We start from the raw sequence: 16,984 nt of genomic DNA on the forward strand, positions 1-16,984 counted from the left end.
TGATACCTATAGATGCGAACTCAGCTGTCTGCTTGGTTTGTGAATGATCATGGGGTTATAAGTGAGGAATACAACTCTATTGGTGTGAGGCTTTTTGGAAAAACCCAAAATGAGAGCTTTTTGGGAAAACCCATTGTGGAGAGTCGTATTCGTCTAACAGTGGACTGTGGTGCGGCCATAAGACCACCAAAGGCGAGAAATGGATAGTTAAATAATTCATATTTTTAAATAATATTGAAAGGAAAATAAATTATTAAAAAATAAATCATGAGAACAAAACTAAGGGTGATTGATTATACAGTTTGTTCTAAAATTAGTAAATTTACATCCCCTGATTTTGAAGCCCTAACCCTAATCCCCTTTCTTCATCGTCTTCAACCTGTAATCGACGATGGATCGCCTCGCTTGTTGGAGGAATGCTGCTGCTGATAATGGTGCATATCCATCCAATCCAACTCCTTCTGCTTCACCATCAGCACCATCCTCTCCGTCTCCAGCCTTCTCTTCTCGTTCTCCAGCTTCGCCCTCTCCATATCCCTCTCCTTCTTGCTCCTGAACTTCAGCCATTTCAGCCGCTGCTTCTCCAGCTCGAACGCCTGCGATTGGTAGTTCACCTGTTGCTCTTCAAGCTGAATCAACCGGCTCTTCATCCACTGCTTCTTCTCCCACGGACTCCTCCCCCCGTCCTGCAGCACTCCGATCACCTCTGCATTCAATTGCTGCATCGCCGCCACTGCAATCCCCCCTTTCCTCGCCCGCTTCCTCGATTCCGTCTCATCCTCCTCTTCGTGACCTCTCGAAGTTCCTTCAATTTCCTCCTCCTCCTCGTCATCCTCATCTTCCTCTGATTCGTCTTCTTCATCGTCCTCATCTTCGTCATCTCCGTCCGCTCCTACTGTCGCCGCGGTAGCGGCGGTCTCCGTCGCGTGGAAGCATCGTTGTTGTTGTTGGTGGTGTTGTTGAAGGTGGGAGGGTGGTTCTGCTGCAGTGTCCGGAGAAGGATGGGCGCCTCCTCCGCCGTTGTTGCCAGTGCTGTGACGGCAAGTGTTGTGGTAAGCGCACATTTCTCTGAAGAATAGATGTTTAGAATTGAGTAATTTTCGAACTTCTTCCTTCGTTTTTGGTGTTAATTCCATCGAATCCAATAGCGTTTGATTCTCGACGACTCTGCAAGCGGTTCCCTTCCCCAAAATGTCGTTAACTCGTTTATATCTCTTGTTTAAATCGTTGAATTTGTCTTCGCATTGCTGTGGCGAAACATAAAATCCCTTCTCCATCATCGCTCTGGAAACCGATTTCCATTTCCCCTTCTTCTGCAGCAGTCCCACTGGTTTTTTCTTGCCGGCGTGGTCCGCCTGCTCCGTCCCACCTTCATCGCCGATGTAAAACACCGCCGTGATTAACAGCCGGACCATCATGTCCGTCCATTTCATCCTCTGCCATGGGGAGATCTTCTTCTTTCCATCGCTGTTGCCGTCCTCCACCGCGAATCCCTGCTCCTCATCATCGCTGAGATTCGACTGCTGCGGCTTGGGCTTCGCAGGGTAAGGGTATCTCACGGCGGTAGGCGGCGGTTGTTGTTGGAGCTGCGGCTTTTGTGGGACGTAAGACACCATTGAAGGGTGATGTAATTGGTGAGAATTCGGGGGATTCGTAGGGTGTGGATGAAGAGGTAAATCCAATCCCAACATTGCCGAATTCATCCCGGAAAACATCCCTCCTCCGCCGCCGCCACCGCCTCCACCGTCGCCTCCTAAACTATCGCTTTCCATTAAAACCACACCCAAATTCCTCCGATTCGCCGTTACAAATTCCAGAAATAGAACCAAACCCAGAAACAGAAATCCCTCAAAACCAGAAGAATCTTATTCTAGAGAGAGAGAGAAGAACGGTGGGTTCATGGGATCGTGCGAGTGAGAGAAAGTGAAAGAGAGGGTATATAGATAGAAGAAGGGGCAGCCGGTTTTGGGAGAGCGGATAGCGGTATTGGGTTGACAGAAAACCGCCCATGGTTTTGAGAGGCAGCGGCGTTGGTGGAAATTTGGAAACAAGAAGAAACCCACAGGATTGAGAAGAGAGAAAGTTGAATAGGGTTTGTGAGTGGCTGTTTGGTTTGGTAAAACGCCTTTGCCATTACACACATCGTTTTTTTCCACTCTCTTTCTTATTTCTTCTTTGGTCAACTCTTGTGTGACTTTATCGTTGTTTTGAATTTAAATATCTTTTTGTCTAAATTAATTAAAAATATTTTTATTTTTGCATTTGAAATTTTTAATTTTTTTTATACATTAATTCATGTATTAAATTTTAATTTGCTCCCCCACAAATGCCTTATTAATGAAAAGATGCTCCGGGCACGAGAGCCGATCCGTAACATCTAACAAATATCGTGTAGTTTTCGTACAATACAAGTTCGCATTATATGTCTTTTCTCGTGATACCTTTTTTTGTTACCTTTTCTGGATAGCTTTCGTTATTGTGACGTTACCTTCCACTTTTGCGATCTTTTGAAAAATCATATCTACGTTTCATAAGATATTGTCTGGTTTAGCCCGTTACGTATCATTACCAACCTCACAATTCTAAAATGCGTCTACTAGGGGTCTAATGTCTTTGATGTCATGTTTATTTTCAATCAATGTAGAATCTCCTGATATGGAAATCACTACAATGAGAGTAAGATTCGGATTACCTTGTTGATCGAATATCTCAAGACAAGAACATTGTTTGAGATTTGAATCACTCCACAAGGAAGATCGATTATGTCTAGCTTGAATAATTCTTGTTGATCAAATATCTCAATGCAAGAACACTTGTTTGAGATTCGAATCACTCTACAAGCAGCATTGATCATGTCGAGCTTGAATGATTCTACCTGCAATCTAAACAATAGAATTGCAAATAAACTTAGTCATTGGCTAGAGAGAGCACAAATGCTCCTTTTATATATATTTTCCTAGTCTACTTACAAATACAACTTATATCGCTTTATATAGTCTCAAAATCAAACTTTTGGTTGTAACATTCATACTTAATAGCCATAATTAACTATTATGTAATTGTAATAAAGTAACTAAAAAATCTTAAAATACATTAATGAAATACAATCATTCTAAATTACTCTAAATTGTAATCCACCCAAAATTTATAACATGAAACTTTATTATCATATGAGCTGGGTTGTACCTATTATGATTCAAAATGAGAAAAGAACCGGGCAGCAGTAGGAGCACTAAAGAGGAAAGGGGAGCACTCGGCCCTTTTTAAATGCAAAGTTTTTACTTGCAAAATCCGAGAAAGAAGTTTCGAATAGGAACTGAAAGGCGTGAGTGCAGTAGACGTTTGAAAGACTATATAGAACTCAAATCTTTCATCCCAGTTTCGAAATAGGCTTCTTCAGTGTGTCATGAATTGAAATATCTTTTGATAATATCAACAATATTTTGTTCACATCTTCATTGAAATATATCGTAGGATTGATATCTCTCGGTTCATATCATCTCCTCTCCAATTGTATGTTTATTTTCAACCACACCCTTATAAGAAATGTTTCATTCTCCCCTCTAATCAATGCGCGATCTCACAATCCACCCTCCTTAGGAGCTCAACGTCCTCATTGACACACCGCCCAGTGCAGCAGATGTTATCTACTTTGGGTTTTTCCTTTCGAGCTTTCCTTCAAAATTTTAAAACGTGTCTATTAAAGAGAGGTTTCCACGTCTTTGTAAGGAATGTTTTGTTCCTCTCTTCAACCGATGTAAGGTCTCACAGTAACAATTGTGAAAATGTAGCCTATCAGTCTTTTGACTCCACATCGACCATAACGTACAAAATCGAGCACAAGAAGCCATCAACATCAAACGTGCAGCCAAAGACTTTCCTCCATAGAGAAATATTTACTACGGTAAAATAAATGGTCCCAAATATCACTTCCTACCACCGTTTATAAGTTTTTACCATAGCCGAACATTCTCGATCAACTTCCAACTTTCTTTTGCACCTCTCCACGTCATCGATGCATTTAGGTAAGGTTCAACAATAAAACACAATGATGAAGAAAAATAACCAAAAATAAAAAAAATAAAAAATTATAATATAACTTTAATTCTTGTTTTATAATTTATATTTCCCATAACCTTTTTGTTTGGGAGATTATAAAAAATAAAATAAAATAAAATTGGGCCGCTTGAAGTAATCCACATTCATTTTGGGCCGACATTGTTAGGCCCAAAACCCAAAACCGAATATAAATATTTGTTTTATTCCTAATTTAAAATTTAAAATTATTAATATTTCCACAATTTTTATAATTCAAGATTCACTCCTTCAAAAATAAAAAAATAAAAATAAATGGAGATTAATATTATTTTCTAGACAATTTAATCATAATTTTAAAATTAAAGACATAAATTTATTTTCAAAATAAGCTAATAATTATGCCCAATAATTTTCCATCACAAATATCTCATCATGTCGATATATTTCCCATAAATTTTTTGAAAAAAGATATTTTTTAAGGAAATAATATTACACATGAATTTTTTATGAGACGTCAAAGATATTAATTTGGATCGTCACATCAATCAATTAACCCGACATTTTATACTATTTTAATTAATTTTGATAAAGACTTGTTTGATTTGTTTAATTATATTCACGTGGTTAATAATACCGAAAATTCAAATATATTACTATTTTTCAATAATAAATTTTAGGAGAATATTTTTAAAAAATATATTCATGAAATAAGAATAGGGTATTTAATGGCGTTATTAGGTGTATCATCCCTAGACTATACAAAATTTAAGCGGTTAGGTTAGAAGGCCTAACATAGAGACTAAATTTACGGTGAAAGACTATTTATGTGAAGAAAGATAGCCCATGAGCCTCTTTGAGATATAGTTAGTATCTTATCAACTGAACTATGCTTAAACTGTGAATTGAAAGTTAGTTACACTCTCACACCGTTTGGTGTCTTGCTCTAATACCATTTCTAACGCCCCCAAGACCACCGCTAGTATATATTGTGTTTTTTAGGCTTTCATTTTCAAGCTTCTCCTCTCCAACCAACGTACGATCTCACAATCCACCCCCTTGGCCATCACTGGCACACGGCTCGATGTCTTGCTGTGATACCATTTGTAACGCCCCCAAGCCCACTACTAGTATATATTGTCTTCTTTAGGTTTTCCTTCTCAGGCTTCCCCTTTCCAACCGATGTAGGATCTCACAATTCACCCATTTGGTCCCAATGTTCTTGCTAGCACACCGCTCAGTGTTTAGCTTTGATACCATTTGTAATGACCCAAATCTACGATAGATATTCCCCCAAGGTTTTTAAACGTGCCTGCTAAGAAAAAGTTTCCACACTCTTATAAAAAATGTTTAATTCCCCTCGAAAATTCGACATGTAATCTCACGTATACGTTCAACCACGTGGTTAGATATCGGAACATACATTTAAAAAAACCCTTTTGAATCATATATCACATCCACCATATGCTATTGATATCACAAAATCATAACATACTCAAAATGTGTAAACCAAAAAAAGTAGAATAAGAAATGGTGTCTCCTTTGGCGTTACGTCATAGAACTTGATAACCCATTAACGAGGCGAGAGATCTCAAAGCCCGTCCTCCACGATCCGTAGTTAGTGTCGCAGTGGGGCTTCCAAGTTCTCCAATGGCCGAAACCAAAAGGGAAAAGGAAATAAACAAAACTCATCCCAACGCTGTAAATTTCAACCGCCCACCACTCCTCTCCTTCCACGTCCATTTCCCTGCCCTGTTCTGAATTTCTCACGGCCCATTTCCGTGCCCACTTGTCGCACCGAACCCATCTGCGTGAGCCCTTGGAAGAGCTCCAAATTCTTCGATTCGGTGGTTTCTTTATCCTAATTTGACTTGTTTCGTTTGGTTTGGTTTCGTTTCTCTGTGTTGCTTTTTGTAGCTCGCCATACCCTTTTGCCTCCATTTGCTTTTCCCTCACTTTCCTGTCCGGAAAAGGCAAAAGTTCGCTTTCGAATTTGTATTTGTTTTGTGGGTTTTCATCGAAATCCGTGTCCGGATTTCAAGGACCTGAAACCGCCGGACGAGGGTCGTGGTTTTGATTTTGTTTTTTGTTATTATTTTTAATCCAATCTTGAATGTTTTTTGTGCCGATGATGATGATGATGCGATGACCTGTAGAATTTGCTGAATTTTGAGGTTTTGATTTCGGAATCGGCGGCGATGGGAGCTTCGCTCTCGAACTTGAGTGAAGTGACCAATGGCTCCACCATCGGTCCTGGCCTCGGCGACATACCGGAGAGTTGTGTCGCCTGTGTTTTTCTTTACCTTACTCCGCCGGAGATTTGTAACCTCGCTCGGCTAAACAGGGCGTTTCGCGGCGCCGCTTCATCGGATGCCGTTTGGGAATCGAAATTGCCCTCGAATTATCAAGATCTTCTCGATTTGTTGCCTCCCGAACGGTACCAAAATCTGTCCAAAAAGGATATCTATGCTCTGCTATCTCGTCCAGTTCCATTCGATGGTGGAAATAAGGTGGTTCGTCGACTTCCCTATCGCCGCATTTCATTTCGTTTTTGCTATTTCTTTTCTGCTTTGGAATTTATTTGTTAGGGTTTTGATGTTTGATTCTTTTGTGAATTTGAGAGTTCTAATTTGTGGAGGAAGCTATGTTTGTTCATGGAATTTTGAACCATTTTTCAGGAGGTGTGGCTGGATAGAATCACTGGAAGGATTTGCATGTCGATATCAGCTAAGGCCATGGCTATTACTGGAATTGATGACAGAAGATACTGGAATTGGATTCCTACTGAAGAGTCTCGGTTAGATTTGGATTGTTCTTAGCTTCAAACTTTCCAAATTTTTTCTTGTTCTATCCAAGTTTTGAATACTAGTTTCTAAGAACTTATCTTCGTTTTTGGAATTTGGCTCACCTAAACGCCTCGAGGGGTGGCACTCTTCTTCGGAACGAGGAGTTTCTTGCCCGAAAGATTTTCAATATTTTCGTAAGAGAGTTTAGATTCATCGTAGAGAATTGACGAGTAAACCAAATAGTTATCAAACGAGTTTAGCTTTTTTAGTTGGTGTATGTAGCCTTTTTGTTCTTGAATTGAGTTTAAATTAGGCAATCCATTCAAGTAATGAAAAGTTCTAATCGTTCTTGCAAAAGAGATTGTTAGCATTTTGATGGAAGATTCAACTATGAACAGATAAGGTGAGTGGCTTATATTGAATTCATGGACTCCTTTGGTTTCTTCTGATTATTTTGTTTATTTGTCGAGGCAGTCGTTAGGATAGAACGAAGATTCGTCGAAACATCTTTTCGTGCGTAAACTGGCTGTTGGACAATAAGGGGATAGTTTATAGTCTGTTCTTTGGCTATGATGAACATGGAAAATTCTGCTTTGGTTTTGTTTTAAGATGTCTTTTGAATAAGTTTCTGAATTATTTGTTTGCTCTTAGTCGCTGCTATGGTTCTTGTTCTGGTAATTTATGAATGTTTATATGAAGTTCTTGAGATAGTTCATGATGCAAATAGACTTGATAAGCTTTTTAATCAGAGCAACGAGATTTCCATCGAGCAGGGTTGCTAGAATTCATGTTCGATCGGTTGTTATTCAGCTAAGTGTTACGATCTTACGAAACAGCAGCACGACTCTTATGTTGCTCGATCTTTTCAGGTTCAATGTTGTGGCATATCTGCAGCAAATTTGGTGGTTTGAAGTAGATGGGATGGTAAAATTCCCATTTCCTGCTGATATCTATACACTGACCTTCCGACTTCACCTTGGAAGGTTTTATAAGCGGCTTGGTCGACGTACATGCAGCTTCGAGCATACTCACGGTTGGGGCGTAAAGCCAGTACGGTTTGAAATGTCTACTTCTGATGGACAGCAAGCAACGCATGAATTCTGTTTAGACGAGCACGGGTTTATTGATGTAAGTGGACACCGTAAGCGTGGGTGTTGGATAGAATACAAGGTAGGCGAATTTTTGGTTGACAAGTCGGGATCAGCCACGGAAATAAGATTTTCCATGAAACAGATTGACTGCACGCATTCGAAAGGCGGGCTTTGTGTAGATTCTGTATTTATCGTTCCGAGTATCTTGAAAGATCGTAAAAAATGAGGAATCCCAGAAAGAGTAGTCAACAGAAGAAGATTATAACTTGGAAATTTACAGGTTACACCATTTTTAGGCTTCTGATATTTGGGAGGACGTTGTCTTGGTTTTCCCTGATAGGTATGCGTTCTTTCCTTTTTGCTTATGTACATTCTGTTATCATACAAACTCATCAGTTTTGTTACGTTCTGTACAATTAACTCGAGACCGACATGAATTAGGAGGATTTGACTGATTTCTTTGCTTATTCGAACTGGTTTGTCTCTGTGTTCGGTTCAGTTTATCGAGTTTTATCAATTTTCCTGATAGAAACTTAAAGACTTTACTGCTTATATCTCTTCTCTGATGTGAACACTCTTGAGATATCTGATTCTTAGTTATGTTCATTACATGATTTGGAAGCTCTTTTTCGATAAAGCTTCACTGAAATTTGTTTCGGTTTGAAGCTGTTCGGACTCCGAACTGTTATTATGAGATCCCATATCGGTTGGAGAGGAGAACGAAACATTCTTTATAAGGGTGTGGAAGACTCTCCCTAGTGGACACGTTTTAAAAACATTGAGGGGAAGCCCGTATCTATTAGCGGTGAGCTTGGGCTGTTACAGAACACGTCTAGAAACTCGAAACTCTTGTTGAATTCTTTAGATTAAGAAGAAAGTACCGAGCATAAACAAACCTTACCTTCTTGGATTAGAGGACAAACCGAAACCATCATGACCCGATTGCTTTTAAAGCAGAAGAACGAATCAGTTTCTTGTCTCTTTAGCAACTTCAAAAGTAGTTTTAATGATGTGCTAGTTTGGTTATGGTGGGGTTGGTTTCGTTGTCGTCGAACGAACTATGCATTTAACGCTTTGGATCGATGAATAAGGTTGATTGGTTTAAAGTCAGTGTTCATGTTTGTTCAAATCAAGCTAATAGTTCTTATTTTCAAACTTGGACTGAAATAAAGCACTTATGATCAGTTCTTATCACTGTTTATGGCTATAGATGTATGAACAAAAAGAGTGCTTCCTTGTGTTTGGAATGTATCATTTAATAATTTCTTTACTCACTTTCCATTTAGATATGCCTTTAGGCTTCTCTAGATTCAAGCCTTTGCAATTGGAGGCCTATTTTAGTCTTTTGCTTGTCCTCATTCGTTACCTGTCGTTCTCTCCCGTTCTTCGACTCGAATCGTATTCGTTTGTAGTTAATGTTCGGATTAATTCTGCTCTTCAAGGCAACTACTTTGCTCAGCATCTTTTGCTTATTGTCGACTTGTTCGATTGACCTTAAAGGATTCCAGTCACCCAACACAATATATTTCTTCTCGATGGCGAATTCATTATTGTAAATCTCTCATTAGTAGACACGTCTTAAAATTGTGAGACTGATGACAATACTAACGGGCCAAAGTTGATAATATTGACTAGCAGTGAGCTTGGGCTACAAATGGTATTAGAGTCCGACACTGAATAGTGCAAGATACTAGTCAGAGTGGGCTAGACTCTCTCCATAATAGACGTGTTTTAAAATCGTGAGGCTAACGACGATACGTAACGGGCCAAGGTGGACAATATTTGCTAGCGGTGGGCTTGAGCTGTTACAAATGGTATTAGAGTTAGACACCTGGCGATCTGCCCATGAAGACGCTGACCCCCAAAAAGGGTGGATTGTGAGATCCCACATCAGCCGCTGACCCCCAAAAAAGGTGGATTGTGAGATCCCACATCAGCCGCTGACCCCCAAAAAGGGTGGATTGTGAGATCCCACATCAGCTGGAGAGGGAAACACAACATTTAGTGCGGAAACCTTTCCTCGGCAAACGTGTTTTAAAACTATGAGGTTGATGGCGTGGCGGTCTGCCCATGAGGACGCTGGCCCCCAAAAAGGGTGGATTGTGAGATCCCACATCAGATGGAGAGGGAAACACAACATTCAGTGTGGAAACCTTTCCACGACAACCATGTTTTAAAACTGTGAGGCTGATGACGATACGTAACGGAGAAAAACAGACAATATCTGCTAGTGGTGGGTCTGATATGTTATATGTTACCCCTACTCTAGAAGATCAGCAATCCATTGATAAGATCCCGATTCAATTTTCTCATACATTACAAAAATCCAGCTCTCACTACGAGTAATCTAATCATTCTCCCATCCTCGTCTTTCTTTTCCCCATGATTTAAATGAAACAACTTAACCTAAAACGTAACATATCACACACGATGCCGCGTGTATGAATGCTTTAAATGGATAGACGGAAAAATATAGTTGAAAAATAAAGAGAAAATGTACAAATTACTCAAACATCAATACAAGCAAAAACAAGCTCAACATAGATCGATCCAATTCGAAACACCAAATCAACTCGTTCCAAAATTAAAAGCTCGAAACATGTCGAACCTAACCGCCCACATTGATAAATAGCTTTACAAATGATGAAATACTTGAAAAATAAGAAAACAAAGTTGAAGAAATCCTAAGCAAAGTTGTTTGTCTGAAGTACTGCGCAGACAATTGCAGTCACTGCATTGTCCTTTTTGCTGCGTTTTCAGACACACAACAACTTAGAATAATGTTTGTCACATTTTTCCATTTACTATTTAATACTTTTATTAAAGTTTTTGTTCTCATGTTTTTTTAAAAGAAGAATATTTCAAACACTCCGAACAATCTCGTAAAATATTAGTAAATTAATATTAATTAGCTGAGCTATATTCAAATTGAAAAAATAATAAATAAATATTTAATGAACCAATTAACTGGGTACAACAAATAAACACGCAGTGAAAATAAAAATAAATAAAAGACAGCCGTTTTAAAAGTTTCACATTATTATTATTCCAAACAGTGAATATGAAATATTTAAGGAATTTAAATTAGAATTTACCCTTCCAATCATAATCGTACAGTAATTAAAAAATAGAAAATTCAGAATTTTGATTGGAATGTAAAATAAAAAATGGAGAAAATAAATATGAAAATAGAAAGAAAATATTAAATTTGAGAGGGGGTTGCGTGTAAATATGAAGAATAGGGGGGGTTGGGATATAAATTAATTTCACCAACCCCATGGCTGGGACCAGGCAGGCTGAAATGTAATATTATTATTATATGTATTGATTTTGCAATGTGAATCTTTAGGTTATAAAGTTTGTAGGCATTAGGCACGGCTATGTCTGCACATTTTTGCCTTCTTCTCATTCAAATCCTTACCCATTCCTAATTGGTGGTTGGTTTATAATATATGCTTTTAAAATGTTCACACTCCTCACTCCTACCCTAACAACTCAAACTTACTCCTAATAGATATTCTATGTTTTAGCCCATTACGTATCGTCTTTTAAAATGCATCTACTAAGGAGAGATTTCTACACTCTTATAAAAAATGCTTCGTTCTTCTCTCCAACCAACGATGATCTCACAATCCTAGAGACCTGCGTATTTGCTGGCATACTGGTGTCTGGCTCTGGTACAATTTGTAACAGCCAAAACCCACCACTAGTAGATATTGTCCGCTTTGACCCGTTCGTTCTTCTCTCCAACCAACGATGATCTCACAATCTTAGAGACCTGCGTATTTGCTGGCATACTGGTGTCTGGCTCTGGTACAATTTGTAACAACCAAAACCCACCACTAGTAGATATTGTCCGCTTTGGCCCGTTCGTTCTTCTCTCCAACCAACGATGATCTCACAATCTTAGAGACCTGCGTATTTGCTGGCATACTGGTGTCTGGCTCTGGTACAATTTGTAACAACCAAAACCCACCACTAGTAGATATTGTCCGCTTTGGCCCGTTATGTATTGTTGTCAGCTTCACGATTTTAAAACATGTCTATTAGGGAGAGATTTCTACACCGTTGTAACAACCAATGTGGGATCTCACAGTTACCCATCCCGGTTTCGTTCTTTTTTGGTTTCTAAACCTTAAAAAACTTTTCTTATAAGTCCTTCAATTTTATAGTATTCTTGCTTCTAGTGACGTCGGAATTTTCAAAGGATCTTGAACACAAAATTGAAACATTAATCTATTAGACACAAAATTTAAAGATTTATTAAATATTTTTTAAAAAGATTTATTCATGTTTGAGACACAAACTTAAATGTGTTTACTCATGTTTAGAAATATTTTTTAATAAATATTTTTAAAATTCAAACTATATTTTAAAACTAAAAAAAAAATAGGTCTTATTGTAGAAAATGATTTAAAAAGGAAAAAACCATATTTAATAATATAATTAAAAAAATATTAAAATATCACGAAAAAGGTTAAATCTTTTTTTTTTTTTTTTTAAAATAATACAAACAAAATCGAAAAACACACTGGAAGGGACAATAACAAACAAACATATATTTTCCCAAAAAAAAAAAAAAAAAAAACATAAAATTGGGTAGTTGCGTTGTGTCGTCTCTATCGTGCCGTTAGCTGTTCATATTTTATTTTCCACCGTAAAATTAATTAATTAAAAACCTTTTATTGTTATTATTTATTTACTTATTTATTTTTCCGACACCAAATTGAAATACCCTATACTTATCCCTCATAAATACATACAATACTTGTTCAGTTGTAACTGTCTTTTAATATATATATATATATATAATATTAATTCATATAAATTATTTGTCTAAAAAATGATTTAACATATTAATTTTTTTAGTAATGCTGGAATATGAAAAAACCGAAATCTCGGTATTTCAATTTAAAAAATTAAAATATTTATGTATTTAAATTAATTGTTAATTCATTTTAGTTCAAAACTCATTTATAGATATTGTTATTACTATCTTAAATTTATATTGGAATTATAATATATAAAAATAATTTTTAATATTAGTTAATTTTTTTATTCATGTAAACAATAAAAAAAAAAATTTGTTTTTAAAATGTTTTTTTGTTTTAATTTATAAACATTTTACAAAAAAATATTAGTTATAAATTTGTGTCATTATTAAATGCTTATAGTATTTAGGGATGACTCGTGTTCCTTTTTTAAATACGACTAAAGAGAAGGACGATTATGTCCGACATGAATATTGAAAGACAAATCGAAGTTGTTTTGAATCATGTTTTAAAAAACTATTGTTTTAATTTTGAAACATTTAAAAATAAAAAAAAAATAAAATGGAATCATGTAGATGAAAATAATATTTATAAGCTTAACAAAACGTTGTTAACTCGTTACCCTTTCACTCTATTATGAGATCACACATCAGCTGGAGAGAAGAACGAAACATTTCTGATACGCGTTTTAAAAAATCATAAGACTAACGACGATACATAATAGGTCAAAACGGACAATATATGCTAGCGGTGTGCTTAGACTGTTACATGTATAATATGTTTTTCTAAGTTCAGATATTCGATCTCTACATTAAAGACACACGTCTTAACCAATTATTTTTGCTAAAATGGACCATTTTTGTCTATTTCGAGCGTTACACGTTTAGATCTACGTCTATTTTTTTTTTACCGAACCGAAACCCTAAGAAGAATTGATGAAAGTGGGTTGATTGTTGAAACAAGTACATAAATGGGGAACTCCATTATTACGTTATTGCCCACTTCAAGACTTCAAAATCTGTTTCTCTCTTAGTAAATAGCAGACTCAGCTTTGAATGAAAATTCAAAACTTTCACCTCAACACTATTTCTAACTCCAACAACAAATGTACATTTATGTAAATTCATCTCTTTATTTATTTTTTACTCCATTGAACTATATTCACGTTGATTTTAATTTAATTTATCAATTTAAAAATATTTAAAATATCCCGGTGATTTGATTTAAATGTAATGGCTTCTCTCACGACAAGTAGTTATGAGTATGTCTCCATTAAATTCAAATTAATTTTTTGTCGTGCTCGAACTCAAAAAGCAAGTAAATAAATAAATAATAAATATATAATTTAAACATCAGACATCGTGAATAAAAATATATTTCGATGGGAAATTGTTATTTATCAATAATTAAATACATTATTTGAAACCTAATAATAATAATAATAATTAAATTAGTCGTTAATTAATTTATGGAATAATTATGGATTAATTAAGAAAATTATTATAAAACTAAACAAATTACCAAATCCATTTGACTCTAGTTTTAAAAGGGAAGATTTAGTATTAGGCTAAGAAACAAAGTCAAACAGATTTGCTAATTTTGGGTCCACTTACACTAATTTTATAATTCAAATTAACTAATTAATATATATTTTAAAATAATTAATTAGTGGGTCACAAAAAATAATCAAAATATATTTTAAAATGAATAAATAAATATTTAAGAGGGGAGAGATTATCAATTAATTATGATTATGAATTTACCCTTAATCATCTAGCCTTTTTATTTTGGTGGGGCCTTAAGTATTAATTATAAAAATTAAAAAAAAAAGCTTAAATTATTTTAATTTGGTTATTAAAATTAAAAGAAAATTAATAAAACTCGATATAAAGCTTTTTATTTATTAATTCTTAAAAAATGATTTAAAAATATAAAATCACTAAATCATTATTTTTTAAAAAAAAGTGAATTTAGAATATTTGAAAATAAAAATTTAATCACACACTAATTATTACATTACTCATAAAGTTGACATTAATAATTATGGTCCACCTACAAAAAAAAAAATAATAATAATAATGAAGTTAATTAAAACTCATGTCAAAATATATAATACAGATTACTTAGTTTAATTAATTGTATTATGTCACTAAGATATAGATTTTCAACTTTATCCAAATACTCTTAATTAAGTACATATAATACATAATCCCTCTAAAAAAAATTATTTAACGAGATTAGAATAATATAGTTCACCATCACACACACCCAAATTAATTTTTTAAGAACCCGTGAAAATATGTAAAAAAAAAAAGAAGTATTAAAATGATTGAATTATCATTTTTTTTTTTTTGAAGAAATTGAAATAATATACTTTATTATTATACGACATAAAAATCAAAACTTTAATTCGTGACGATAAAACAATGATTTTAAAGATAATAGTTACGTCGTTCTACACGGTATTTCATCGTTTTTTCTTTGCGTTCTCTCTCTTTGGTGGATAAGATATAGCATTTATGTATGTATGTATGTATAGATATGTATAGATATATATATATATAGAAAAATAGAGAGGAGGGAAGAAAAAAGAAAAGTGATAAACAGTAGAGAGCAAAGGCATATGAACACTTTTCAACACTGATGACTCTCAACCTCCTCATTTGTAGCCCTAATTTTCAATTGCCCTAAAGTTCACTTTCTCTCTCCTCTCTCTGTTTCTCTCTCTATTTGTAGCTTCAATTCCCACTCAAAACCCTCACTTCCATCTTCCACATTTGAAGCTAATCTGATCGGAAAATTTCACCGGAGACCGGAAAACATGGAGTGGGCCACCGGAAGTTTCAGACCCTTTGTTTCTCGAGCGCCGGAATCTTCATTTGGGTTTCTCTATAACTATAATCTTGAACAGTATCAGGGTAATATTCAGTGTTCTTGAGGGTTTTTTTTTTTTTTTTTTTAATNTTTTTTGTTTATTTGATTTGTTCTAGTGGTTATAAACTTAAAAATAATGACACCCAGATCAGAAAAATCTGATCTTTCCACTTTTTTAGGTGTTTTTTTTTTTTTTTTTTCCGACAAGTAACTGTCACTAAACGAACGGATAATCGAAGATCTGAAACGGAGGTGGTTTTTTTTAATGAATGTTTCATGTTTTTCGAACATGATTCTCTTGCAGATCCATGGAGGATATAATTAATTATATAAAATAGTTGAAAGATTTGTAGAGTTTTGTTAATCTTGTCTCTGGGGTTTTGCTTCCATGAGCAGGCATAGATGTGAAGCATTCGGCGATGGCGGGGGCGTCGGAGACGGTATTGCAAGGGCTGGTTCCAGGGATGGACATGAACAGCTATGGAAATTTGGAGAAGAAGAAGCGGCTGAGCAGCGAGCAGCTCGACTCACTCGAACAAAGCTTCCAGGAGGAGATCAAGCTCGATCCCGACCGGAAGCAGAAGCTGGCCAAGGAGCTTGGTCTGCAGCCGCGCCAGATCGCCGTTTGGTTCCAGAACCGCCGTGCGCGGTGGAAGGCGAAGCAACTCGAGCACCTCTACGACACTCTCAAACAAGAGTTCGATGCCATTTCTAGAGAGAAACATAAGCTTCAAGAGGAGGTATGCTTTTTTTCCCTTGATCTATGAAGTTTAATTTTTTTTTCAGATCTTTTTAAGATCTCAACTTAATTAGTGAACTAAATTATGGGCTTTTTTATAACAAAATTACTTGTAATATATCTCATAAATCATTAATAAGTGGTTTTTAATCATCAAAAGTAATTCAACTTTTTAGAGAATTGAATTAGGGTTTGTCTATACTTGGTTCGATCTTGAGTATATCTCATAAATCGTTCGTTTTTACACAAATTCATTGCATTTGAAATAGAAAGTTCGGGGCTTTTTTAGTCAATGTGATTGGCAGTTTTGAACCGTTGGATGTAGAAAAGATGAATATCGTCTTTAACCCTCGTAGGTAATGAAACTGAAAAGCATGCTGAGAGAGCTTCAAACTGCGAGGAACCAAGTGTCGACGGTGTACACTGAATTGTCGGGGGAGGAGACGGTGGAGAGCACCTCGGTCGGAGCTGGCTGCTCGAGCAAGCCGAGTGCGGCGGCGGTGGCGGCAGCAGCAGCAAATCAATACCCGACGCCACCGGAGCAGTGCAACTATGTGTTCAACACTGAGGAGTACAACCCCATGTCTCCAACATTCTGGGGGACACTCCCATCGTCTTATCATCCTCAGTAAACTTGTTTGCTTTGGCTTTTTTGTTTTGTTTTTTTTTTTTTTTTTTTTTTTTTTC

The 16,984-nt window shown here is 36.0% G+C and overlaps 3 protein-coding genes across 4 annotated transcripts; 2 read left to right on the plus strand and 1 right to left on the minus strand.

Moving 5' to 3' along the window:
• Positions 1-229: 229 nt before the first annotated feature.
• LOC111799984 (ESF1 homolog) lies at positions 230-2,186 on the minus strand. The gene has a single exon (XM_023683541.1). It carries the CDS (start codon positions 1,770-1,772, stop codon positions 375-377), a length of 1,398 nt encoding a protein of 465 aa, XP_023539309.1. The 5' UTR covers positions 1,773-2,186; the 3' UTR covers positions 230-374.
• A 3,401-nt stretch (positions 2,187-5,587) lies between these two features.
• On the plus strand, positions 5,588-8,440 carry LOC111800966 (F-box protein PP2-A15). 2 transcript variants are annotated; one of them, XM_023684904.1, is made up of 3 exons: positions 5,588-6,548; positions 6,714-6,832; positions 7,691-8,440. In XM_023684904.1, exons 1-3 carry the CDS (start codon positions 6,234-6,236, stop codon positions 8,136-8,138), a joined length of 882 nt encoding a protein of 293 aa, XP_023540672.1. In that variant the 5' UTR covers positions 5,588-6,233; the 3' UTR covers positions 8,139-8,440. The 2 variants fall into 2 exon arrangements, with proteins under 2 accessions (XP_023540672.1, XP_023540673.1); XM_023684905.1 differs by having other exon boundaries at positions 5,594-6,545.
• Positions 8,441-15,308: 6,868 nt separating this feature from the next.
• On the plus strand, positions 15,309-16,979 carry LOC111800987 (homeobox-leucine zipper protein ATHB-22-like). Its single transcript, XM_023684934.1, has 3 exons — positions 15,309-15,602; positions 15,955-16,298; positions 16,654-16,979. The coding sequence occupies exons 1-3, from the start codon at positions 15,506-15,508 to the stop codon at positions 16,927-16,929; spliced, it is 717 nt and encodes a 238-aa protein (XP_023540702.1). The 5' UTR covers positions 15,309-15,505; the 3' UTR covers positions 16,930-16,979.
• The last annotated feature ends 5 nt before the right edge of the window (positions 16,980-16,984 follow it).

The sequence above is a fragment of the Cucurbita pepo genome, chromosome LG08 (assembly GCF_002806865.2).
Source record: "Cucurbita pepo subsp. pepo cultivar mu-cu-16 chromosome LG08, ASM280686v2, whole genome shotgun sequence".
NCBI lineage: Eukaryota > Viridiplantae > Streptophyta > Magnoliopsida > Cucurbitales > Cucurbitaceae > Cucurbita > Cucurbita pepo.